This window comes from Melanotaenia boesemani, chromosome 12, assembly GCF_017639745.1.
Source record: "Melanotaenia boesemani isolate fMelBoe1 chromosome 12, fMelBoe1.pri, whole genome shotgun sequence".
Classification (NCBI taxonomy): Eukaryota; Metazoa; Chordata; class Actinopteri; order Atheriniformes; family Melanotaeniidae; genus Melanotaenia; species Melanotaenia boesemani.
Genome location: NC_055693.1, coordinates 2541486 through 2568912, shown reverse-complemented (window position 1 = coordinate 2568912; position 27427 = coordinate 2541486). Strand labels below are relative to the sequence as shown.

General features: G+C 44.0%; 1 protein-coding gene across 2 annotated transcripts; it reads right to left on the bottom strand.

Moving 5' to 3' along the window:
• Window positions 1-2407: 2407 nt before the first annotated feature.
• On the bottom strand, window positions 2408-24883 carry prkag3b (protein kinase, AMP-activated, gamma 3b non-catalytic subunit). Of its 2 annotated transcripts, none has more exons than XR_006012176.1 (13): window positions 24732-24883; window positions 22282-22342; window positions 21107-21255; window positions 20953-21034; window positions 15847-15905; window positions 15662-15707; window positions 12515-12569; window positions 10360-10486; window positions 10120-10285; window positions 9960-9997; window positions 8681-8827; window positions 6468-7106; window positions 2408-2912 (listed from the first exon to the last, which is right to left on the bottom strand). XR_006012176.1 is itself a non-coding variant. In XM_042000985.1 (13 exons), the coding sequence occupies exons 1-13, from the start codon at window positions 24747-24749 to the stop codon at window positions 2809-2811; spliced, it is 1146 nt and encodes a 381-aa protein (XP_041856919.1). In that variant the 5' UTR covers window positions 24750-24883; the 3' UTR covers window positions 2408-2808. The 2 variants fall into 2 exon arrangements, 1 of the variants encoding a protein (XP_041856919.1); XM_042000985.1 differs by having other exon boundaries at window positions 7013-7106.
• Window positions 24884-27427: the final 2544 nt, after the last annotated feature.

Sequence of the window (27427 nt, the reverse complement as noted above, 5' to 3'; positions counted from 1 at the left end):
TTTATCTTGTCAGGGTCGTGGCTGATGTTTCCTTCTGGATCTCTGACAGAGGAGATGGTTGTTTTCTCCTTGTTTGTTTTTAACTGATTAGCCAGGAACCTTCCAGATTTATTTCCATGCTCAAAATTCTCCAAGCAAAGTCTTTGCACCAAGAACTGCGTCTTTTTATCTATTATTTCATTAAATTCAAGTTTAGCTTTCCTTATAGCCTTTAGTGTGTGTTCTTCTGGGGAGACATGGTAAGCTCCTCTAAGGATTTAATTCTGAGTTCTAACTCTGAAATTCTCAAAGTTTCCTTCTTTTTCTTATGAGAAGAAAAGGAAATAAGTTTCCCTCTCATTACTGCTTTTCCTGCTTCCCAAAGAACGCACGCTGAAGTTTCTGGTAAGTCGTTATTTTCTAGATATAAGGACCATTCTCTTTTGAAGTAGCTGATAAACTCAGGATCTTTAAGTAATGACGTATTAAATCTCCAGTTTCTAGTTGCTGGTTTATTGCTCTTACTTCTCAGAGTGAATGATACTGGTGCGTGATCACTAATGCTAATAGGATGGATTCTGATTTCTGACATGTCATTCATCAGCGAGCTGCTAGTTAAGAAATAATCTAATCTAGAATAGGAATGGTGAACTGAAGAGAAGAAGGTGTATTCTCTTAGTGTGGGATGGTGAGAGCGCCAAGCATCACAGAGACCAAAATCCTTCATGTTTTACAGTTTCTGAGGATTTCCAGACTCGATGAGCTCCTGTGGTACTTTTTTTCTCCAGTATAATGTTAAAATCTCCTCCTATAATTAATGTGTTATCTGAGTGACCATAGAGGCGAAGAGGGAGTGAAAGAAGGAGGGATCATCTACATTTGGACCATATATATTTGGAATACATAACTTAACATTTTTAATAGATAATGTAAGTTGTGTATGTGTTATGTAGATTGTATTATCTATGTCAAAATTTAACCTTCTATTAATAAGAGTTGCTACTCCTCTCTGCCTAGAATTATAACAAGCTGAATACACGTGTGGAAACTGGGTTGTTGAGAGAAGATCTATTGTTGAGTTTGATAAATGAGTCTCTTGGAGTAATATTATATCTGCTTTCATTTCTTGCAAACGATTAAAAATGTTTAACCTCTTTTCCCTTGTGCCAGCTCCACGCACATTCCAAGTGACAAATGTGAGTTCGTTCATGAACCAACCACAGAGATGAGGCTATATGCATATTACTGAAGCGTGTGTGCGTGCATCCCACTGCTTCTCCACGTGCATGTGTATCTGCCAGCTGGTTCTAAGTAGAATTTTACTAACATTTCTACCAAGTAGCTACTGTGTGCTATGCTATAAGCAGGGAAAGCTAATCCAGCAGCTATTCTGCTTGTATGGGGCCTGTCCTTGTAGCAGAGAGAGAGAGTGATAGAAGTTGTAAGTGAAGAAATGGGAAGTGAAAGTTGCTCTGAAGGTAGTCAGGAGGGTGAGGAAAATATGTGTGAAATCTATTGACCAAGTAGGGACCCACTAAGATGATTTGTACACTGGATCCAGAATTTTGTGCTACCAACGGGCCATTAAAGCACTACACTAAAGACGGACAAGGAGCATTTCATCCGTCTTCTGTGTGATTTACGTACATAATTTGGCTTGTTTTCGAGGCCCCTGTGGCTCCGTACCCTCATGGAGAAAACTGAACAGTACCATCAGAAACAGCGGGGGCAGTGTTGAGCAGTATAGCTGATGTGTGACCTGCAAAAGGAACAGAAGAAGTAGAACCTGTGTTTGAAGTTCACACAGACCACCGTCACTGCCTCTTTATATGTATGAGAATAAATCATCATGATCTCCTCCACCATCGCCATGTTTGCTATTAACTACTACTAATAATAATACATTTTATTTGTATAGCACTTTTTTACTACTGCTTACAGAAAATAGGAAAAAACAAACAAAAAAAAACAAACAAAACATACTAAATCTGATGTTGAACCTTGAAGGTGAACTCTGAACTGCCCCTCTGGTGGATGTACTGGCTAACAACCATGCTAACGTAAGGGAAGTGTGACCACTGTGACGTTTGAAACAGACGTACTTATTTACATATACATGAAAAAAACCACAGATTAGCACCTCCGTGTGGGCTAACCAGATTCAGGGAGGGATTTCCAGGTCATGTGTTATGTGAGGTGGGCAGCATGCCGATTCCCAGCGACAGTACAGAGCTGCAGCCTCAGGAGAAGCTGCTGCTCCTCTGCATCCAGCCGAGATGCCCTCTGGCTGCCTCCCTTTGGAGTTTTCCCAAGCACAGCCAGCTGGATGAGACCTTGGGAAAGACCCAGGAGGAGTTTTTTATGCTTTCTGGACTGGTAACACTATGCTGTTGCCTCCATGATCAGATCTCAGATGAGTGAAAGAAAATGGAAGCAGGGATGTTTTAATGAGGAATTAAAACCCGTTTCTCTGAGGTGGTGCATCTGACACATTTAAATGATACCAACATGACAAAAACACCATTTCTCAAAAACTCTGCCTCTGAATTTATTCCTACTGCAGGTTATTCTGTCGTCAACATATAAAATGGCATGAAAGCATGAAAGCAGTGCGACCAAAGCATAGCAGAACATTAATTTCTCACATATGAGGTGCACCTTTGTCTGTTTTTCCCAAAGTGGATGGAAAATATCCAAACAAACCCCGGAATAGTTCTTTTAAAATCAAAGTCAGTTTAAAAAAGTCTGGATGTGCATCACAGCTCTTCATGATGGGAGTAAAACAGCAGTTTTAGTCCTTTCCTGCCTTCACGTTTGGCTTTGTGCTCGTCATGAGGAAGGAAACTGGTAACCTCTCAGCTGCAAGTCCTCTGAGCTCCACAAGTCCCGGTTTACAGCGTCCTCGTCTTCAGAGGACGAATGCTGGTAAATGTCTGAAAAAGAAGGAAGAAGTAAAATGAACAGCCGCTTTCACTCCGGCACCATCTGCCTTCCTAAACATGACTGCATCTCCTTTCTCAGGGGTGTCAAACGTATGGCCCGCGGGCCCAAACTGGTCCACCTGAGGGTCCAGTCTGGCCCGCGGGATGAATTTGGTGAACGTGGAAGTGGGTGGTCAGGATGACTACACAGATCTGGAAATGTACACGTATGTAGATTTAAAATAATGTAGATATTGAAAAGTTACTCTGGTCATGATGTTTTACAGGTTTTATAGATCCGGTTAGATTTAAAAGTTAATAAAATGAGTTGTAAATGAGTTGATAAAGGTGCAATATGTCAAATAAAACGAATAAAATATGTAAATATATATATCAGTCAGCATTTTATGCAAATAAAGCATATAATGTCATAGCTTTTCCACCATATAACTTCATAACTTACATAGAAAATATGCGACACAATGCATCCGTGATCTCTTTCCATCTGGATCCTTATCATACAGGATCCACTGCAGGAATAATTCCCCTGATGAAGGTTGTCTCTTAACTAGAGTTTGTGGGTTAAGTTGACTTCTGCATCTCGTAGAAAGCAGCATGTCTCACTGCAGTTATACGCACAGCTAAATCCCAGGCGTGAGTGAAGGACCACTTCACTGAAAATCTGTCAGACAAACACCGTTCTGGTGTGGAGGGAGGGCGAAGTCTGCTGCTAACTAACTACGGAAAAAATCCAGAGTTTCATAAAAATAAATCTCCAGAAATGGAAAATTTGATTTATCGATATTATCGATAAATCGCCCAGCCCTACCCATGACCCAAAAATAACCATGACATCATCTTTTATGTTTCTGCACATTTAGTGGGATATGAAGCGTTTTTATCCACTTTTATCCACTTTATTCACATTTGTTTCAAATGTGAAACACGGTGAGGTGAAAAACAGTGAATGTGATCAAGCAGGAGACGATCTGTTCCAGAGTTTTCTGCTTGCAGACAGAAGAGCAGCACAAAGACCTGGTCTGATGCTGCAGACTGGATCACCCAGACAAAACTCCATCATACCAGATGTCCCTGAACGCCTCAGTAACCGGCTGAGGTGTGACCTTTGCAATCAGTTCTTGACAGCACAGACATTTTGATCGTGGCGTTAATGAGTTCACCAGCAGTCCCATAAAGATGGAGGACTGGTTCAGGTAAATCTGGTATGATGTGGGTGCAGCACAGGGACATGCAGACACTCTGCAGCCTCACATGTCAGACAACATCTCACCATCGGCTCTGGTGCCGGCATCGGTCCAGTCTCACCAGGTTTTAGTTGATGAAGCTCAGAGAGAAACTGTCTGGCCATCTACAGTGGCCAGAGTCAAACCTCCGCACAGACACTTCCACGATTAACGCCCGACTTTCTGGCCTCTAAGGAAAACAACTGCCCCCCCAGCTCCTCCAGAACCAGCTGCACGGGTTCTGACTTCGACCAGAACACATAAGACCCGTTTTAAAGTCTCTGGATCGGATTCCTGTCAGTTTTTTAATTTCTTAAAGTATTTATGTTCATGAGTATTATATTTCATATTAACTTTTAAGGGCTGCACTGTGGTGTGGTGGTTAGCCTCACAGCAAGAAGGTCGCCGGTTCAAATCTCGGCTGGGGGGAAGGTTCGAACCCTGAGGGCGGTGTCCTTTCTGTGTGGAGTTTGCATGTTCTCCCCGTGTATGCGTGGGTTCTCTCCGGGTTCTCCGGATTCCTCCCTCTGCCCAAAGACATGCACGTTAGGTTAAACGATGACTCTAAATTCTCCCTAGGAGTGTGTGTGAGTGTGAATGGTTGTTTGTCCCCTATGTGTTGGCCTTAGATGGACCTGTCCAGGGTGTACCTGCCTCTCATCTGTTAATGCTGTGATAGGCTCCAGCTTACTCGCAACCCGCATTGGACCAAGCGGTACAGAGAATAAATGAACCTTTAAATAAAGATATTAATCCACACTCTGCAATCATGTGATTTTCCTTTGAGGGGCAAAAAGTATCAACATCGATATCAATGAAAAAGTGCCATAAATCAAAAGGAAAAATGTTCCTATAAAGGGATCAATACTTCAATATCTGCCAGTCAAAATGTTGAATTCAACACTTTTTGAAATATCACGACATCACTGTTCTGATGCAAAACCTGCAGTTTGTTTTCACTTCTGGAGTTTTAGCCAATAAAACCAACCTCGAGTTTTTCTTCCCTCCAAGTCACATGATTACGTTAGCCAATCAGATGTCATGATAATGATGCAGCTAGTGTTAGTGATGAAGATGTGCGTCAATATCTGACACTGATATATTTTATCAGCATTTCTTTCATCTGTTTATGTTCATGAGCTTATTTATATTTCATACTGCAGGCGGAACAATCATGTCCTTTTCCTTTAAGGGTAAAACGTATCGATACAGATGAAGAAGTACCATGAAGGAATGTCTTCGTATCGAAAGGAAACATGTTGGTATCACCTGTCCCTGCTGCACACCGTGGTGTTTTTTATCTGTTTTTTATGTTAACTATTTCCATGTTTCCACTTTTTCCTCATTTCCAGTTATTCCTGCTACTATTTACCTGCTATCCTCACTAAACCAACTCCAGCTCAGCTGCTTTGTGGCGCCACCGTGCATCAGAAACGTCTTCTTGGCTTTATTCCAGCCATAGAGGAGCATTATTTTTCTTCTTTTCACACACACATAGAACTTTCTGCTCACTGGTTGATCTTTGGCTGCTCCTGATTGGACGTTACCGTCAATCTAAGCTCTCTGATTGGTGGAAAGTCTGACAGGAAGTGGCTTCATCATCATGTCCAGGTCTAAATAGAGGTCTCTTAGCAACATGGTAGTGATGATGTTTTGATGATGAAATGTGATAAATAATGCTGTTATCATGGATCATTGTGGATTTACCAGATAGAGTCTCTGAATAAAACTACATTTAGTGGCTGGATTGTAAACCTCCTGGACGGGATAGAAATGTCTGGAAAACGTCTGTAGATCATCTAAAGGGTAAAATATCCATCACAGTTTACCCCACAGAGCTACACACCACCGCTCCTGAGACTCTGATAATGACATAAAAAATAGTAATGAAGAGTTTCAAGGGTTAATTAAACTAGAAAGGAATGAAAAATATTTGGTCTGACATGTGAGGCTAACAGGCCTTTTCAGTACCATCCAGAGACGCGTAGCGTCTCATAAACACAGTAAATTCAGTCCTCAGAGCCTAAAACAAGATTCCTGAGCGTTCGGAGACGTGCAGGAGAATCAGCTGGAACTTCCTCCCTCATGCTTTCAGGCCACCCTCACATTAATGAGGACACTCTCCTCATTAATGCTCCAGAAATGAGGAGCTGGGTGAGGTACGGCACTGGCGGTAAATCAGCTGAAGTCCAACCAGCCTGAGTGTAACGGAAACAAACATCAGCTTCTTCTAGCATCCTTCTGCAGGACCACAACAGGCCGAGCACCTGGCTGGAAACGGAAGATGCAAGCTCAGACAGGCCTGACTCGGGTGGGCTCCTACCTGGGAGGCGCTGGCGGCTTCAGAGCAGCAGCGTGAAGTGACAGAGGACGCTGGAGGGTTGATGTCCGAACCAAGGGCTGTTCGAGGGATGACAGGAAACCGGTAGAGCTTCAGGGTTGTAGATTTTAGAGAAGAGGATTTTGTTTTCAAGGTTTTTGTAGATTCAGGTTGTATTTCTGTCTGAAATGAGGGGATCTGGGGGGATGGAAGAGCTCAGGAAAGACTCCAGGTGAAGTTTCTGCTGAGGGGCTCAGAGTGGAAGGTTTCAGGAAAGACGGTTAGTTGACTGGATGCTTTCAGAGGAGGTGGTTGTTGCTGGAGGAGCAGGAGGTTTCAGGGATTCGGTGTCTTTAATAAGGACAATCATTCCTGGCAGGAAAAGTGGGATGACAGCTGAAAGGATTAGAGATTTCACAGGAAGAGGAGGAGCGTGCCGTGGGACTGAAAGATGAAGCTGTCGAAGCTCGGCTGGCAGATAGCTGGATGGAGGAAGCCAGAAGACTGAGGAGGAGGGGCTGAATGTTAGGAGTAGAGAGCATCAATACCTGCGGGAGAGAGGACCAGGGCTTGCAGGAGGTCAGACAGCGAGACGATCCCTCGCACCATGTCGTCACTGTCGACCAACACCAGCCGATGCACCTGGCGGGAGATACAGCAGGGTTCGGTTATTCTGCTTCACGCGGCGACACGTTAGAGCCTTAAACGTTAGAGGTCTCTGCAGAAAGCTGAGACGTGAGGAAGGTCCAGGTCTCTTTCCTGCCTCTAGTTGTTTTTATAATTATAATTATTTTAATTATTTAATTTTAATTTTATTTTATTATTTAAGTTTATTTAGATTTTTTATGCTATTTTTATGCTATTTGTTTTAAATAAGATGTTATGTGCACATCGTGGCATTTTGTTTCAACTACCTGTTGGTTTGAAAGTGCGTTATAAATAAAGTTGCAGTTGCAGGAGTTCCAGTATAAGTGTTTATGCAGCTTCTTTAAACCCCACCCACCAAAAACCCCTCACTCAGGATATTTTTACTGTAACACCCGTCATTGGTCTGTAAAAGTCATCTGGTCATGTTTGGTTTTTCATTTCTGGAGCAAGCCTCGCTGCGCTTCATCCTGCTCTTATTTGTTTTCTTTTTTACCGTTTTGCTAAATAAAAACTATTTTTAAATATAACTTGTGGTCATATCTTTGTATAACAACAACCCTGAGTATCTTTAAAGCCCCACTGTGTAAGAATTACTCCCATCTAGTGGTGAGCTAATGTAATGCAGCTGAGTTGAGCCCTACTCACCGTTTAAGAGCGTTATTACAACTACGGAAGCCGCGGAGAGTCATAAATGTGAAAATGTCAACATCTCTCAGGTGATGAGGTACAGAACGATACGTAATAAGGTTTTTTATGCCGATAAGTTACAAGCATGGCCTCCATGTGTTTGGTACCAAGCTACGGCTAATAGCTAATGTTACCGTGACTTGCAGACTCAGATCATCTGATGAAGGCAGAGGAAGAGGAAGAGGAAAAGAAGAGGGAGTCAAAGCAGGGCAGTGGACCTGTTGGTGCTGCAAGAGGAAGATCCCGTGCTGTAACATTACTCTGTGTTTAATAACATGTATGTATGTATTATAATAATTATTATCTGAGAGATATTTTTATGTTAGCAGACTTGTGGTTCTAGTGATTAAATCACAAGAAACTGGTTTTACTTTGGTCTATTCTGTCTGACTAGGAGGAGGGCAACCACCCCCGCTGACAAATCAGCTGAAATAAATGATGAAACACGAAGGAAAACTCTTGGAAAACACGTTTGAAAGAAGCACACGGTCGCCTGCTGGTATGACTTCTGTGAAGAATAACAACTGAAAACTTGCTGCTGAGCTTTTCTACTGCAGACTAACAAATCAGCCGTTTCTGCCGTTTTATACAGCAAGTCACAGTAAATGATGCTACTCAAACTGTGATTAGACTTTGGTAAAATACGGATTTATGAGAGCGAGACTTGATTTTTGCTAATAAAAAGCCAAATAAGCTGCACACTGTACCTTTAAGGTAGATTTCCTTGGGTGAGATTCCCAAGATGACGTTGTTGGACAGGTAAGGCTGGTAAATACTCGCCACGCTTGGCAGGATTCTCAGTATTCTGTCATGTCTCTGCTCCATTAACCTGACGTTACGTCTCCCCACCAGAACCCATCCCCAGTGGAGGTGTCCGTTACCTCAGCCTTCGCGATGCGGTCGATGATGGTCTCCAGAGTTTCATGCGGATAACACTTGAGGACTCCCTCCACCCAGCAGGATCTGGATGCGACGGCCTCTCGCATCGTCATGTTCAAGTGGTTGTAGGTTTTCTGTGCTGCCAGATTCTGAAAGGAAGGGTCAGGATCTGCGTGTCGGTTTTCTCAATCAAATCATGGTTTCACTCAACGTTTACGCATCTTAATGCATCACTACAAACATTTTTGTGCTCATTTTTCCTCTTCCTGTTTTTTTACACGTCTCTCCTAAAAATTTCAGCACTGCTCAAAACTACAAATAATTTATATTTTGAGGATTTTAACCTTTTAAATGCAAAGCTGCAGGACTGGTTTGTTATGGGAAAAAAATTAAGTTTTTCCATTAAATAAATTTTGAGTGGCTGGGGTATAATTCTTAAATCAGTCATGTCAACATCTTTACACGTAGCATCACATGTAAACTTAGTACCATCTTGAGTCTTTAAGGACAAAAATGTTCCAAAAAGAGGAAAATATGTCACTTTGTGTGTTTTTCATAAAAATATTATGTCATGTGATCAAACTGGCATTTAAAGGGTCAAAATTCCAATAAGTATTAAACATTTGATTTTTTTTACTCAAAACTGAAGATCATAAATAAATTTAACCCAAAACCGCAGAAAGGTGTTTGTACTATTTTCACAGCTGTTTTGAAAGTAAAGGTTTTTGTCTTTAAAAACTTAAAAGGTGGTAAATTTTAAATTAGTAACTAAACAAAAGCTAATACATCAAAATCAATATTTTAAATATTTCTCTAACATTTCCATGACAAATGTAGAAATAATTCCCCAAAATTAGTTTAACAGATTTTTTTAATATTGTGTAATCAAACTAAAATCCCAATAATTATTCAGTATTTGAGACACTCCTGCTGCCTCCGTCTGCAATGCTCTTTTCTTAAACACCGTCCTCGTGCCTGAGGTCAGCCTTCGAGTTCTTCCTCTGCAGAGTCGTCACAATTTAAGCAGTAAAAGTTCTCAAAATGTTTTATATGTTTGGTAGTTTTGAGCAGGACTGAAGTTTTTCAAGCTTTCAAGAGTCGTGCTATAAAATAAATGTGAATCTTTTCAGTTTTTATCGCAGTTTTCTGGAGGTGGACATTTTGTCTTCTCCATGACGTCATGTTGAAAGTTAAACTGACGCCGGAGGATCAAAGTGTGTGACGGCCCAGGTACAAGCACGACTTTCAGCACAGTGAACAGCAGAAGCTGCGTGTACTTACAATGACGTCAAACCTGGAGTAGAGCGCCACCACTTTACCTACAGAGAGATAAAAACAAGATGTAAAGAAGCAGCTGAACGTTGACCTGACCCGGCCTCCACCAGCAGCCAGCGGAGATGATCTGGGACAAGCTGGAGGACTCTGCATGTCGCTGGACTACCTTGCTCGTTGACCACAGGCAGAGCCGACACTCGTCTCTCCACAAAGATAGTCAGAGCGTCGTAGACGGAGGCAGATTCCTGGACTGTTGCAATCTGCCTGAAGGTACCGATCGGCACCTCACTGATCCTCTTCTGGAGAAACCTGGGTTTGGGGATCATGGATCCCTGCAGGAGCAGAAATGGTGTTTGACTGAGCCTGGGCAGTTTCAGAATTACAGGCCGTAACTGGTTCTGCTTACAAAGATGTGGAGGAACTTGAGGATGCGTTTGTGAGTGAGGATGTGGAGGACGTTCCCTGAAGCCGGGTCGATGACGGGCAGGCGGTGGATCTTATTCTTTAACAGGGAGTAGATGGCATCAAAGAGGCTGGAGAGACAAGATAAGACCTTTAGCAGGAGAAATCCCAGCAGCAGCAAAACCAGCAGTAAAAGCCACAAAAGAAATTATAAAGTTATAAACACAAACAAGAAGAATTAAGAAATAAAAAAAGAAATATTTGTTCATTATTTACAACATGTACAATAATTTCTGCTGCTTTTTATTGTGCATTTGTGTTTTTGGTTCACTGGGAGCAGTGCTGGTTTCCGGTCTAACTGCTGGAAGAAGGAAGGAAAGCGCTCCTTCACACATTGGGGGTGAAGAAGTCTGTCTCTAAAGGAGTCTGCAGTGCTGTCAACCTGTTCTGGAGGAGGTGGGAGTTGTTCTCCAACATGGACGACAGCTGATGCATCTTCTGCTTTTCTCCCACCACCTCCACCGGGTCCAAGGGGTTACAGAGCTGGTCTTCTTCATCAGTTTCTTCTTCTCTACAGCAGACAGCTCCTTAAAAAACAGCTGATGCCACCACAGTGTCTAAAAGGTCTTCAGGAGCGGCCCCTGCAGTCCAAAAGACCTCAGTCTCCTCAGTAGGTAAAGTCTGCTGTCCTCTTCTGTAAAGTGCAGCAGTGTTCAGTTACCAGTTCAGACCAGGTACTTGTAAGATGATACCTCCCATCACCCCCGTCTGGGATGAGGCTGACTGTAGCAGAGCCATCAGAGAACTGATGGACAGACAGGTGGAGGTGTGTGAAAGGTCTGCAGACTGGAGGGAAGAGGAACAGAGCCAGGGCCGTTCCCGTTGGGGCCCCCCACTGCAGACGACGGAGTCTGACACAGTCCTCATACTGTGGACTGTTGGTGACATAGCCCAGAATCCAGGATGTGAGGTTCAGACCGACTTCAGCTTGTTCCTCAGCAGTGTCGGCTGTTCTCCCGGTGATGGAGAGCTCGTTGTAGGAGGGACATGATGGCGTCGTCGCCCCAGTGCAACACTGATAGCTCACCAGAGGACGAAGATGAACAAGCACCAGCCGCTCCAGCGTCTTCATCAGGTGGGATGTCAGTGCCACCGGCCTTTAACTGCTCCTTGATGTGTGGTGTCTTCAGTACAGGTACCAGGCAGGTCTTCCACAGCTGTGCTACTTTCCCCAGCTTCAGCCACATGTTGAAGAGGTGATGCCAGCAGCCTTTCTCATCTTCATCCTCCGTCTCTTTAGGAGATCCCGCCACATAAAGCTGTGAAAATTGATGCTGTGTCTCCTGATGACGTCTCCTAAAGTCCAACATCTAAAGCAGGGGTAGCCAACGTTGGTCCTCAACGGCCCCAGTCCGGCAAGTTTTCCAGATTTCCCTGCTCCAGCACACCTGACTCAAATTAAATGGATCCAACAGCCTATAAGGGTCTCCATAATGGCTCGTTAGTTTAAGTCAGGTGTGTTGGAGCACGGAAATCTGGAAAACCTGCCGGATTGGGGCCCTCGAGGACCAACGTTGACTACCCCTGATGTAAAGATTAAGAAATGCTGGGCCTAAAGCAGCCTTGTGGGACACCACCAGAGTTTTCAAACCTCTGATGCTCAAAAATGATCTGTTAAAACGATAAGATTTAAACCAACTTTCTAATTAAAACCGAAAGTCTTTCTTAAAGAAGATCCAAAGTTTCAAAGGCTGCTGTTAGGTTAAGAAGTACTAAGACTGCGGGTTTGTTGTATGAAAAGTGCTTATAAATAAAGATTAATTAAATTTTCTAAGGTACCTGCAGCATGTTGGGTGTTTCCAGTTAAAACAGAAGCTCGAGAACACATCACATTTCTGAAAAGCCAAGTCTCTGATTGGTCAGCCTCCTTTTTATCTTTGAGCTGATCAGGTGACACCACATCTGTCTCATTAGTTCTACGTACCAGGTTAGCCCGGCTTACTGTAACACAGCGCTCCTTATTTCTGACTCATAAGATGTTTGAACCTCATTTAAAAGAAAATTAATGGAAAGTGAAATCATAAAACTGCCATTTTAACTTTGCCAGGAAATGTGGACATAAACAGAATCCGGAGACAGAATTATTGTAAAGTCTTTACCTGGACTCAGGTGTGATACTGATGAGTGTGTTTATGGAGTACTGCAGGTAGATTTCTGCAGAGACAGAAACACGAGTTACCGATCGCATATTATACAGACAAAAAAATGCTCATTTTCTGTGCTTGAGAGGAAATATTTTAAAGTCTGAGGTCACTAGCATCTCAAAACTCTGGAAAACACCACTCTGGAATCTGTTTTGGGTTTTCCAGCCTCCCCCAACCTCCAAATGATGCTGCATTCACTGTACGTTCTGCTGTTAAACCACATGTAGTCATTACTTCTGAAGCTGGCTGGGAAAGGAGTGATGCAGCGTTTCATGTTTTATATAAAATACTTTGTACATGAAATCTGATGTACAAATAAACTTTGCTTAATCTTTAATATCCCAATAAAACCAGTTGGAAGTTGGGAATAAACGCACCATCAAAACAGCAGCAGTCATATAAGCCAGTGGTTCCCATCCTGGGGTCCCTCCACAGAACCCAGGGGTCCCCGAGGTCAGTGTGATTAACGTCCACACATTGTCCCCATTTTAAGAAGAAAATATATTACTAAATGTTAATTTAACTTTGGCTTTACGGAAGGACAGGACTCAGCCAGAATACAGTGTTCATGGTGAGAATCGGACCTTTGAAAGCATGAAACCAAACATGGTTTCAGCACGAGGTTCATGGCTTTTTAGGATTTGCATGAAGGGGTCCCCAAGAAAAATAGGCAGGGAACCACTGGTATAATCAACAGTTCTTCATGTTCGCTGCTAAAAACTTCAACTCAGGACTCAGACTGGCACCGGTTTTAGAAACCTACTTGCAGCTGCTAGGGTTAGAAATCCGTATTCTCCCAGCATGAATCACTACGAAATAAAACACGAAATTACAGTAAAATATATGAAAAACGTCATGAAGAAGGAAGGGTTGGGTGGATCGATCTAAATATCGGTAGTATCGATAAAGGCTGGTACCAGTATCAATACAGCGCGATTAGCCTGATATTATTATTGTTACTGAGGTTTTTGGGGCCAAAAAGCCAAAGAATGTGAATGTAGTTTTACTTGGATTTACTTGGTATCAGATCAATACCAACGTTTGCAGCATCGCCCCGCCCTTATGTTTTTTTTTTTTTTGTAGGTATGATGCAGAAAGCTCAAATAAACACATCTCAATGACGTGTCTACAGGACGTGTTCAGGTTAGTCCAGTTTGCCTCCGGTGTTGCCAACCTGAAGGAGTGCAGGGGTTAGAGCGTCGGCCGGAAGTCTCCGGATCGGAAAATCCGACGGTCTGACATCCTTACTGCTCAGATAAAAGGATGTTTTGTCTTTGCTGTTGTTAAATAAGACAGGCCCTAACCTCAGACAGGGTTTAAAGACGGTGTAATACAGAACTGTGTTGCATTCACTTTTTCTGAATTAACAAAATGATTTACAAAATAAAACAGGAAAAAGAAAAACTTGGATTTTCTGAATTAAGACAATTTCTTTCACCCACCGATTTTTGATTTTCTAAATTTCTATTATTTAGTTTTTACTGAACTGAGACAATTTTTCTCCATTTTTTTCTTCTGTTTTTCTGAACCAACAACATATTTTACACAAAAATATATATTTGCTTATTGTATGTTTTTTTCTTTAACCGGCCATCTGCAGGAATTACAAACAATGCTATATTTTTTACATACATTACTGATGCTTTTATTTTTAACATTTGATGCTTCGTTTAGTTTATTTTGATCTATTCCACTGTAGCAGAGACGACGGATGAAAGGTTAAGATTAAGTTTGAAAATGCAATAAAATGAATACGAGTATTTTGTTTTAAAAACTCTGCTGTTTGCATCATTAACCAGACGAGCTGCTTCCTCCAACACGGTGAGTCTAACTTCTGTAGATGGGATTCTTAATTTGTGGACTTCGTGGAGACACCCAAAGACTTTGCAGCTGTTCAGACCTGCCCTGAGACTCCAGTCCTGTGGAAACCCAGTGACCCCAAACTAACATAAATTAGCTGGCGTTCATTTCTGACTTCCCAGCTGAGTCTGGAGTTTACAGTAAAAGGAGAAAGACTGATGGAGATAAAGGATCATTCTGCTGGATCAGACTGAATCAGATCTTTGGATTAATTTACTTTTACTTCTTGCATGTGAGAAACAAGTACGAGTTTTTTCTGTGTAAAATGATCTTATTAATTCAGAAAAACGAATGTAGAATATTTAATCCATTTTACTGCCGCGGTCGAGTCGGGGGGCAGCAGCCTGAGCAGGGAAGCCCAGACTTCCCTCTCCCTTTCCAGCTCCCTGGGTGGATCCCGAGGTGTCCCAGAGTCAGCTGAGAGATGTAGTCTCCCCGCCGTGTCCTGGGTTTTCCCCGGGGCCTCCTCTCAGAGGGACATGCCCAGAACACCTCACCAGGGAGGCGTCCAGGAGGCATCCTGACCAATTTCCAAGCCACCTCATCTGGCTCCTCTGGATGTGGAGGAGCAGAAGTTCTACTCTGAACTTCTCTTTGATCACCAAGCTTCTCAGCCTATCTGTAAGCGAGAGTCCAGACACCAGGAGGAGGAAACTCATTTCAGCCACTTCCTCCAGTCACTACCCACATCTGGTGACCGTAAGTGAGGGTAGGAACGTAGATCTACCGGTAAATCCAGATCTTCTCCTCTCAGCTCAGCTCCTCCTTCACCAGGACAGACCGATGCAGAGTCCACATCACTGCAGACGCTGCACCGATCCAGCTGTAGATCTCCCGCTCCATCCTTCCCTCATTCCTGAACAAGACCCAGAGATACATGAACGCCCCCACATTTTGTCTTTAAGTGAATGCAGCAGTCTGTAGTGTCAGACTGAAGGTTCAGTTTTCTCTGGATGTTCAGGTTCATGTCTGGCCTGAAGAATAAAAGCCCGACTGGGATTGTAAGGTCCAACTGCAGGCCAGGGAAACGGGTGAGAAGACACTCAGATTAATGTGTATTTGCTGTCTGCTTTTATACCATAATAATAAGCTTTGAGGATTATTAAGTACTACAGATCAGATAAGTGGTGGAGCCTAAGGAGGAGAGGGGCGGAGTCAACCCAAGCTCACTCTGACTTTGTGACAATGCAGAAAATGTCTCCTTTAATGAGACTGAGGACACTCAGCATGTGGTGTTCAGACCTCTCCACGTCTCTATCTTGTGTTCTTCCAGCTCGTAGATCTGAACCTGCAGATAAGAAAAATCACAATTCAGATCCGACAGCGACGCTTAGAACCGTCACCCATGATGCTTTTCTTCTATAATAAGGTGATGTGACACCAGTGTAGCTCAGTCACAACGTTAAACTTCCTCTAGCTCAGCTCACCAGAGGAGACTTGTAGTAGCGATGGAGAATGTTGATGAAGTCAGTGATGGTCAGCATACCTGCACACACAAACATGAAACCTTTAGAGGTGGCTACGTCCTCTCATCGTTACCATAGCAACATGATCCTCCAACATCCAGCAGCTTTTATCCTACGATTCAGGCAGCAGGGTCTGACTGAGATCCTACAGCTTTAGTTTGTCAGACAGTCTGCAGGCAAACAGTCCAGAGATGGGTCCTGATCTAGAGATGGGTCCTGATCGAGAGATACGGCCCTGATCCAGAGATACGGCCCTGATCCAGAGACGGCCCTGATCGAGAGATACGGCCCTGATCGAGAGATACGGCCCTGATCGAGAGATACGGCCCTGATCCAGAGACGGTCCTGATCCAGAGATACGGCCCTGATCTAGAGGCGGCCCTGATCGAGAGATACGGCCCTGATCGAGAGATGCGGCCCTGATCCAGAGACGGCCCTGATCGAGAGATACGGCCCTGATCGAGAGATACGGCCCTGATCCAGAGATACGGCCCTGATCCAGAGACGGTCCTGATCCAGAGATACGGCCCTGATCTAGAGACGGCCCTGATCGAGAGATACGGCCCTGATCGAGAGATACGGCCCTGATCGAGAGATACGGCCCTGATCGAGAGATACGGCCCTGATCGAGAGATACGGCCCTGATCTAGAGACGGCCCTGATCGAGAGATACGGCCCTGATCCAGAGAGACGGTCCTGATCCAGAGATACGGCCCTGATCGAGAGACGGCCCTGATCGAGAGATACGGCCCTGATCGAGAGATACGGCCCTGATCTAGAGACGGCCCTGATCGAGAGATACGGCCCTGATCGAGAGATACGGCCCTGATCCAGAGAGACGGTCCTGATCCAGAGATACGGCCCTGATCCAGAGATACGGCCCTGATCGAGAGATACGGCCCTGATCCAGAGATACGGCCCTGATCTAGAGACGGCCCTGATCGAGAGATACGGCCCTGATCCAGAGATACGGCCCTGATCGAGAGATACGGCCCTGATCCAGAGATACGGCCCTGATCTAGAGACGGCCCTGATCGAGAGATACGGCCCTGATCGAGAGATACGGCCCTGATCGAGAGATACGGCCCTGATCTAGAGACGGCCCTGATCGAGAGATACGGCCCTGATCGAGAGATACGGCCCTGATCGAGAGATACGGCCCTGATCTAGAGATACGGCCCTGATCCAGAGATACGGCCCTGATCGAGAGATACGGCCCTGATCTAGAGACGGCCCTGATCGAGAGATACGGCCCTGATCTAGAGATACGGCCCTGATCGAGAGATACGGCCCTGATCGAGAGATACGGCCCTGATCTAGAGATACGGCCCTGATCGAGAGATACGGCCCTGATCTAGAGACGGCCCTGATCCAGAGATGGGTCCTGAGCCAGGGGATAGGGAAACATGAGCCTGAAGGATTAACACCACTTATATCAACACGTTGATGTGACTGATTCAGTAAAGAGGAAAACATTATCGGAAGAATAGAAAAAAAAGACAGATGGAAAAAGCGATAAACAGGATGAAGGTGATGCTGGATTAGAAAAGTACAGGAAAAGACAGAGGATGACATGCAGCCATGAATCACCTGCATTAGATCAGTAGTTCCCAAACATTTTGAGCCACAACCCCCAAAAAACATCTGTTGGTATTTGTGGGTTCGGGCTTTAAGGGATAAAAGACTTTTAAAAAGGAGTCAACATTTTTATGTCAATATTAAAAACCTGTACCTTTCTAAGCCATTGATGGTTCTTCTTAGTCACGGCCTCTACATTAGCATCACATTTAAGCTTATTTAAAACCAGACCAAAGTATGTTCCACTTGCTCTATGTCCATGCCGGGGTGTGCAGCTCCCGTCATCAGGGGCCACAATCCTGCAGGTTTTCAATCCTTCCCTGCTCGCCTGCCAATGCTAGGATGTAACAGACTCCTGCACTGGTTTCTGGTGGATTATGTTAACAGCTGTGACAAGGCACGTATTTGCCCAAAATGTAACCTAAGGCGTCAACACGGAAGGAAGTGAAGGTTTAATCTGAAAGACCATGAACCTAAAAGTCTGCGTTTAACCTGATGGCATTCACAGGCCGATGAACATGCACTTAACATGCATTTTTAACCCTGCTGCTGTTTTAATTACAAGTGGAGCTGTCCTGTTTGCAACCCAACACCCAGTCTCACTGCTGACCTGCTCTCCTCACAAACACCTGAAACCGGTGAGGAAACATGACTATGTAGGTCAGCTGCTCGTCGCCAGCAGTTCTGCTCGCAGCTCTGAGCAGGAACGAATCCCAACGTTTACAGGGATTCCTTTTCTCTTACATGATGGTTAAATGAAGGGAAAAGGCTGACATCCAGATGATTAATGCAGCTCTGCAGTCAACCACGACATTATGACCTCCGACAGGTCAGGAGAAAAACATCAGTAAAGTCAAAGTAGGGGGACCAGATTGGAGCTGATTAAAAAGGTGGTGAGGGTCAGATGAGGATACCTACAGATGTGTCCACAGTCAAGGCTACTGCAGGATGATAATGAGATTTATTCACATTCAAGGACCACTTTTCACTTAACATTTAATTTTTTTACTGACTGTATTCCTGATATAAAGAACTTCTTTCTATCTTCTCTCATTTTGGCTGAAGATTAAATAAAGTTTTGACACAAATGTGTGAAAAAAAGTTGCTGTGGCATTTAGTTTATTTTTATTGTGGTGTTTTAATGTACTCTGCTGGGCTGGACACACGGGAGGCCACGTCGCTCCTCCATTTCCTATAAAACTTGTGTGATGAGGCGAAAATCGCTGCCCTCCAACCACTTCCAACATGGAGGATCAGGTCATTCTAGCTCTGACTTTACCAGATTATAAAGATGTAGATGAAAAGGCAGCTGCGTGGCGCCAGGGGGAATTTGTTCAAACGTAGGTCCTGGATTTATCTGGATCAGCCTTGAGGTCCACCATCAAATGATGAACTTCACCACGCTGCTTCCTTGTTTGTAAAACAGGATGAACCCAGGTTTTCTTTCTCTTTGGTTCAGTAAATCAACAGCGACATTTCTGTCAGTTCGAGCAAAATCCGACTCTTCATCCTTCATGGCTCGTCTGTCACTGACTGCTTTGAGAACGACAAAATTTCCTCCAATATCACACCTAATCACGTTTCTTGGAGAAAAGCGATCGGAGAGCGCGACGCTGCCGTGCTGCTGTTCGGCGTGTGTTGGGTTTCACCTGGGTGGCGATGAGTTTCTCAGAGTACATTAAACACTTTATCAATCAAATTCTTTCTGTCGACTGTTTGTCCCTTTATAAAATAGTAAAAAGAAATATATCAAGATTCAAGACTAAAAATCTTTATTGTGAAGAGGGCGGGGCTGAGCACACAACCCTGCGGCGTTCCAGCGGTGAGGATCAGTGGTGAAGATGTTGACTTCCCTATCCTCACCACCTGGGCCTGTTGGTGAGGACGTCCCTGATCCAGGTGCAGAGAGATGCTGGCAGACCAGTTTGTGGAGCTTCAGGACCAGCAGGTCCGGGAGAACGGTGTTAAAGGCTGAGCTGAAGTCCACAAACAGCTTCCTAACACAGGTGCTAGGATGCTGCAGGTGAGTCAGGGCTGTGTGAAGCGCTATGGGTGAGCAGGACTTCTGCTGCTTGGACAGTCGAAGCCTGGAAGAAGCTGTTTCAGGTGTCAGGCAGAGTGGTGACCCGCTGGTCTCTGGGCTCGGACTCTGTGATGGTCTTGATGCCTTTCCACATGTTACGTGTGTTGTTGTCATTGAAGTGCTCCTCAGTGTGCTGCTTGTACCTGACTTCTGCCAGCTGGAGGCCCTTCTTCAGGTCTTTGTGGGTCCTGCTATAAGCCAGTTTGTCTCCTGCTCTGTAGGCTGCATCCTGGCTTTAAGCAGGACCGGACTGTGCTGTCCACCCATGGTTTCTGGTTGGGGGAACCGGGATGGTCTTTGTGGGGGGGACAGCATCAGAGCAGAAGTGAACATAGAACAGCACAGACGAGGCGTTTTCCTCCAGATCAGCGTCCTCTTTGAACCCTCCCCAGTCTGTGTGCTCAAGCAGTCCTGTAAGACTGAGGAAGCCTCCTCAGTCCGGACCTGGATGGTTCTGGTGCTGGTTTGGTCCTGCAGATCAGAGGTCTGTAGGCAGGGATCAGCTCCACATCCCGAGGTGAGGAGCTGCTGCAGCCTTGTCTGCTCCTGGAATGTTACTCCATTATATTAAAGTCTCTTGTCGGAAAGTTTATGAATTTGTGGATATAAGACATAAGAACCCACACAAACACAAGAGATGTGAGCTTTAGGTGCATCACGACTAAGAAAAGAACAATGGGTGTTTTTTCTGTAGTTCCTGTAGATACCTGAACTGCTTCGTCCCCCAAACCCGAGGTGTTAAAAACTTTCCATCCTGTCAGACTTTCCACCAATCAGAGAGCTTAGATTGACGATAACGTCCAATCAGGAGCAGCCAAAGATCAGCCAGTGAGCAGAAAGTTCTATGTGTGTGTGAAAAGAAGAAAAATAAAGCTCCTCTATGGCTGGAATAAAGCCAAGAAGACGTTTCTGATGCACGGTGGTGCTTACTGCTATATCTATTGATACATTCATTTTACATCATTTTAGCCTCATAATCTGAAGCTGAGGCTGGAAATATCATGTCTGATGCTGAAAAAGCTTTTTGTTTTATATCAATAAAAACAGCAGGCGGACCAAAGATAGCAATAAACGGTTCAGAGTTTTAAGTATTGAGAAGACAGTTTGTCTATTGTTGTGACTGAGGTGAAGATCAGATGACATTTTATGATGAATTTATGCAGAAATCCAGGTAACTCCAAAGGCTTCACGTACCTTTTCTTACAACTGTAAATGACATCGTGACTTAAACCAGATGCTTCATATATGGACTAATCTCAGGTGTATTAATGAGGGTTGGAATACCACTTCTGCACCATGCATGCTCATCAACTCTGCTCGTCCTTCAAATCAGAATGTCTTTGTGATGTTTCTCTAATAAACCCTGAAAAGAGAGGTAAAGATTCTGTTTTCAGAGTTGGGCTCACCTACGAAACCCTGCAGCTTGCTGTCCCAGAGCGGCGCCGCTCTCACGCCGTTCGCCACCAGAGCGAAGAAAGCCTTCTTCACCTGGAGAAACACAAACGTCAGTCATCGCAGACGGAACTTCTCCCAGCTGAGTCTGTGCTGGAAATATCTGACCTGCAGCGTGGTGTCAAAGATGACCAGTTTGGAGCTGGTGGGGATGGCGTCGTAGCAGGAATGACTCTTCATGAAGTTCATGTAGATGAAGGTGTCCGGATCCACGCCTGCAGGGGGCGCCAGAGGGTACGATGCATACGTAGAGGCGCCTACAAACATGAGTTCAGCAGGGTGAGGCAATGGTTCCAGTTTGTTTTCAGACTAAAATAAACAGAATCATCAGGCTGAACGAAGGAAAGTTGGAGCTGCAGAGACATCGAACGAGGTCGTTAAAGAACTTCAGGAGAAAACGAAAAACACTGAAAACTTCGTCACTCTGAAAATTTAACGTCCAACAGATGATCCACATGTTGTATTCCACAATTTACATGTTTTCCCTCATTCTCCACCTTATCAGCTCCACCTGTTCCACTTCCTGTTAACACAAATGTCTAACCAGCCAATCACACGGCAGCATGTAGACATGGTGAAGACGACTTACCGTCAGGCAACAAACTCATTTTTGCCCTGTCAAATCTCCACAATGCATCCCTGTTAATCATGTAATACTTTAAAAAAGAGGGAAACCAAAGGGAACCAGCAGCAAAGCTGCAATTTGTCACACGACCGACTTGACCGACCCTTTTTTTAAGGAGACCGCTCTGCTATCTTGCTGCAAAAAAGACGATCAAAATGTTATTTCTTGGTCCTTTTCACACTAATAGGTGAGTAAACATTAAGTTTTGATAGTTTCATGCAACTTATTTATTAATTTAATACTGAAAACTTGTTAAAATGCAGCTGTTGCCCTGAGGCATGGAACATCATGGAGTCACTATAGCAGCATTTTGGTAGTGTGTGTTTAAATATATATCATGTTCATTTTGTTTTGATCTTTATATTACATTATGTTATATTACATTACTATAGAAGCTCATATATCTGGAGGGGAAAAAGTGCAGGAACATCCTTCCAGTCCAACAATGGAATACTTTAATGATGATCTTTTAACCCACCGGTCCATTGAAAACATGGTCAAGCAAGCAAGTCATGCAGGTTTTTTCCTGACGATCCCATCATGAAAACTTTAAAACACCCTCCATCATCTGACTGGATGTTCGATGCTCCATGTAAACGCAGCTAATGACTGATCCTGTTCTATGAGCACACAGACATTAAATCCTTCTCTTCCTTACCTTTGCTCTTCACAGAGAGAACATCCTCTTCCTCATATTCATCCAGCTCAAATAACGGGACCTGAAAGGAGAGCGGAGGCGTCAGAGGGTCAGGTTTTATGGTCGGGGTTTTCTCCTTAATTGTGCTTTTACAGTCCAATAAAACCCTCCAGAAGAAACAGCCAGTCAGTTCATTCTACAGCTGATATGGACTGTGAGGTTTTGTTTTTTTACACGACACCGACATGAGCTGGACTGACTTGTAGGCCATGTTAAACAGCTATAAACAGACTCCATGACTGAATGAAGTGGTCAGAAATCGGTCGATGGTTCAGGTTCAGTGATGTGTAGACACGATGAAAAACAATAAGAACCGGTCCAGGAATGGCTTACGTTGCTACATCTCATTATTTGGCATTTATACAAAGTAAAACTTACTGGAGAAATTTTGCAGCAGAGGTTTTCTAAGTGTTTTAAAAGGCTTAAAACAGTTTTATGGAATCAGTGGATAGAAGTGAGGAATTATTAGATCATTTATTCCGATTCTGATACATTAGATCTGTGGGAATATTATAAATAATTAACTAGAATCCCTCAGTGCAGAGCTCTGCTAAACCTTTGAACTTAATTTTTTGCCAGCGATTGTGGGCATTAGTTTGGAGTTAGAAGCTCTAATCACAAATTTATCTCCACCTCCCCATGGTGAAGAACCCTTTAAAAAATTCCTGAATCCAGACGGTGATCTGGATCACCCCTAAAATATGATCACTTGTTCCTTATTCCATTTCTGAGATTTCCTGAAAATTTCATCAAAATCCGTCCATAACTTTAAGTTATGTGGCTAACGGACAGACAGAACAACCGAATACATGAACTCCACCTCGGCAGAGCTTATTAATAAATTCTGATTGACCCTTTTTGTACCTAATGGGAAAATGTCACACAAATATGTGGAGAACATCGAGGAAGATGGACACTGAACTGATGAGACATCATGACCTCCAGAAATGCTTTAATCCTGGTGTGATAGATGGAAGCAGGTGGTGAAACCTTCCTCAGAGGTTTTCTCCATGTTGACATGACAGCATCACACAGTTGCTGCAGGTTTGTCGGCTGCATCCATGATGAGAATCTCCCGTTCCACCACATCCCAAAGCTGCTCTACTGGACTGAGATCTGGTGGCTGTGGAGGCCGTTGGAGTCCAGTGAACTCATCGTCATGTTCTAGAAAGCAGGTGGAGATGATCTGAGCTTTGTGACATGGTGCATTATCCTGCTGGAAGTAGCAGCAGAAGATGCTCCACTGTGGTCATAAAGGGATGGACATGGTCAGCAACAATACTCAGGTAGGCTGTGCTGGTTAAACCAGGACACGTTGGTACTAAGGGGCCCAAAGTGGGCCAAGAAAATCTCCCCCCACCATCACACCAGCAGCAGCCTGAAGCGTTGATCCAAGGCAGGATGGATCCATGTTTTCATGATGTTTCCAGCAGATTCTGAGCCGAGCATCTGAATGTGGAGCTGAAATGGAGACTCATCAGACCAGCAACGTTTCTCCATCTTCTATTGTCCAGTGTTGGTGAGTGTGTGTGAATTGTAGCCTCAGTTTCCGGTTCTTAGCTGACAGGAGGCACCCGGTGTGTCTTCTGCTGCTGTAGCCCATCTGCTTCAAGGTTGGACGTGTTGTGTGTTCAGATATGATGTTCTGCAGATCTTGGCTGGAACCAGTGCTGATTGAACTTCCTGTCGTCTTTCTATCATCTCCAACCAGTCTGCCTGAGTTGCTGCCATCTGATTGGCTGATTGGAAATTTATGTTAACAGGAAGTAGAACAGGTGGAGCTGGTTAAGAGGACGGTGAGTATAAATTGTTGGTAAAATAAACTGACTGAAATCAGCATTTCAGATCCTTATTGGGAATTTAAGCTGTTCAGAGCAGTTTTGTGAGGTTTTCACCCACCGGACGACGGTTTGGCTGATCCGTTATCCTAGAAGGCGGCTGCAGATGATAACCGGAAGAAAAGTCCCAAAATAAAATCCTTGTGAGGGAATGTGGGGAGTGAAGGATTACTGTGTTGACCCGTGTTTCTATCATCACATAAAGGACACGTTAAAGGTTTCACACATGCCTGCTCTTTAAATCCCTGACTGGCATTTTAATAAGATCTGTTACACTAATCAGGCCCCAACACCAACATGTTTCATCATCATCATCATCATATCGGCAGGTGGTTTGGAGTGTTTTTGTTTTCAAACTTTCATCTCTGCAGCCATTCCCACCTCTCAGCTAGCTTCATATCTGGAGTTTGTTCACTCATTTGAAAAGAAAAAGGTCAGATTTAAGGAGGAGGAGCAGGAGTGTTCGGGACCTGCTGTGTAAGAGTAGCTGCAGTGTTTTTCCTCTGCAGCTTCTCAGTTACCAACTTCTGTCCAAAAACATACCGTCACTCACAGATCAGCTCAGCGTCTTACCTCTGCAAACGTCTCCATGGCTGAGGAAGAGGGGCGATGAAGTCCTGGGCATCAAACAGTGGCCACTGACGCTCTGCCACCATGTCAGGTGAAGAAGAGAGGAAGATGAAGGCGTTCGGGGATTGTGAAGAGGAACTGGATGTACAGAACAAGGAGATCTGAAAAACCAGCGGCCGGATCCAGACAGCTGAGTCCGAGTGGGAGAGGCCGAGGTCTAAATCTGGACTGGGGAGGGGGTGAGAGGCCTATGGCATTCACAGGGAGAGAGAGAGAGGGGAGGGGGCTGACAGAGACCCTGCAAGCTCATGTGGTGCCAGATATTAGAAACAGGACATCTTCATCAGCCAGCGCCCGCCTCTCTGCAGGGACCTGGCTCACAGTGGCCACAAGGGGGCAGAGTAACAACGTCAAATGTGGTGAACAGCTGATCCAATGGTTGCTTAGTAACATACACCAGCTGATGAACAAACAACTCTGTGTGAAGCTTTAAAACTGCAGTACCAGCTTGATTTAATAGGAGCTAGAGCACCGTTTGGGATAAGTAACACCTTAAAGGCACCATAGAAGAAGACAGTACACAAGTAGTTACTTGTAGTGCAGCCATTGCTGCACCTGAAGCCACCGGATCCACTCACACACGAAAACACCTTTGTGTCTGGAAGAATTTTGTTCTCTGATGGCCACCATACATTCATACCATGCCATACCCACATATCTCTGAATCATTGTCCATTCAGAGACACCGTAGTAAAATGGTGGGACAAATATGGCAGCTGCCATGTATGTAGACCCCCAGCAAGCACATGTAAATGCTGCATTATAAGAGAATAAAAATAGGTTATTAAAGTGAAGTGATTAGATCAGGGGTGCCCAAGTTCGGTCCTCAAGCTCTACCATCCTGCAACTTTTAGATGCAACCCGTCTCCACCACACATGAATCAGATGTGATCTGCATGTCATTCGGCTCTGCAGAGGCCTGGAAACGAGCCAGCCATTTGATTCAGGTGTGCTGGAGAAGGGTTGCATCTAAAAGTTGCAGAATGGTAGATCTCGAGGACCAGACTTGGGCACCTCTGGATTAGATGCTACATGCTGTACTTTAAAGTGAATATTGAAATCTTAAATTTAAATTCTTGGCCACTGAAATTTTAGGAAGGTTTAAAGGTTTAATAAAAGCATAAAAGCACACAAAAAACACGTGATGCATTTGTGTAAATAAAACTGTTTCAGTCACATTAAAACTTGCTGAATTCCAGCTGACGTGTCTCCTCTGCCTCTCTGAAATGCTCCTTTTATACCAGTCATGTTACTGACCTGTTACCAGGTAACCTGATTAGTTGTTAAATGCTCCTCCAGGTGTTTCTGGTTTGTACCAGGTACTTTTCCAGCCTTTTGTTGCTCCTGTTCCAGCTTTTTCCAGACGTGTTGCTGCATCAGATTCACTATCAGCTCATATTTTCATCTCATGGTGAAACGTGTCCGTTTCATCCTCTGACATGTTTTTATCTTCTACTGGGAATAGATTTGGAAATCATTTCATTTTGCTTTTATTTACATTTAACACAACGTCTCTCAGCATTCTTGGAATTCGGGTTGTAATAAAAATTTTATTATCTTTTATTCTTTAAAGTTAAAAATTTGCTGCTACTGAACAGATTTTACAGTTTTATTTATAGATTTTATTTTACAGCTTTAAGGCTTCTGTGGAGCGACTGTGTGAGACGTTCAGGTTTCACTGAGTATTAACTATTTATAGACGCAGTGAGGATCTCCGTCTCTGCACAGCTGACAGTTCACATTCAGCCTCCAACAGCTTACAGCTGATCTACATTTACAGTGTAACAGCAGCTTAAAAACTGCCAGATGTGGTGGCAGGCTGGTTAAACTCAGCAGATGTTCCACTGAGCAGCAGCCGTGTTCTGCAGTTCATACAAGTCCCAGCAGATTCCCAACGTTCACTGGATCCAGTCTGCAGGTTCCGATCTGCAGCTCGGATATTAATAATTTACACTAGTTCCAGAGTCCTGAAACATCCAGAATGCCACAGAGACATCTGGTCCTCAGGAATTTACATTGGTATCAGTTGTGAAGATTGATGCTGCGAGGACCCGCCCGTCTCCGGTGGACCAACAACGATGAATAACAGGAATCTGTACAAGTCGTCAGACTGAGGTGAAGTTAATTTCTGGCTCAGGAGGTCCGTCTGAAGTGATGAAAACTGATAGACCAACTTCAAACCTTGAATCTTATACTGTTTTAAACCCTCTGCAATCTGGCTTTAGAGAAGACATAGTACTATTACTGCTACACTGAAAGTCTTAGATGATGTAACAACAGCCCTTGAAAATAAAAACAATTGTTTAGCCTTATTTATCAACCTAACTAAGGCTTTCGATACAGAGGACCAGTAGGTGCGTTTCCATTACTCCTAGAATTGCGCAAAAGCTAAATATCGCAATAAAAAACAGTAATGGAAACACCGACATTTCAAAAAACTCAAAAACCGCTAAAAAGTTTTTACACTCTCATGAGGAGGTTTTTCAGACGTGTTGATATAGAAGTATATCGCAGAAGTGAACTGGAAACACTTTTCTCGCGTTTACGCTTCACCGGACGTGACGTAGCGTGTCACGTGACCAGTTCGTTTCAAATAGAGACGTAGACGCAGGAGGAGACGGAAATCTTTATACAAATAA

What these genes read in the sequence shown, in the direction of transcription:
- prkag3b (XM_042000985.1), bottom strand. An exon ending in TCTCTCTGTGAAGAGCAAAG is followed by an intron (nt 21,256 to 22,281) that starts GTAAGGAAGAGA and finishes TCATGTTTGTAG; the next exon opens with GCGCCTCTACGTATGCATCG. An exon ending in CAAGATAGAGACGTGGAGAG is followed by an intron (nt 12,570 to 15,661) that starts GTCTGAACACCA and finishes CTGTCTCTGCAG; the next exon opens with AAATCTACCTGCAGTACTCC.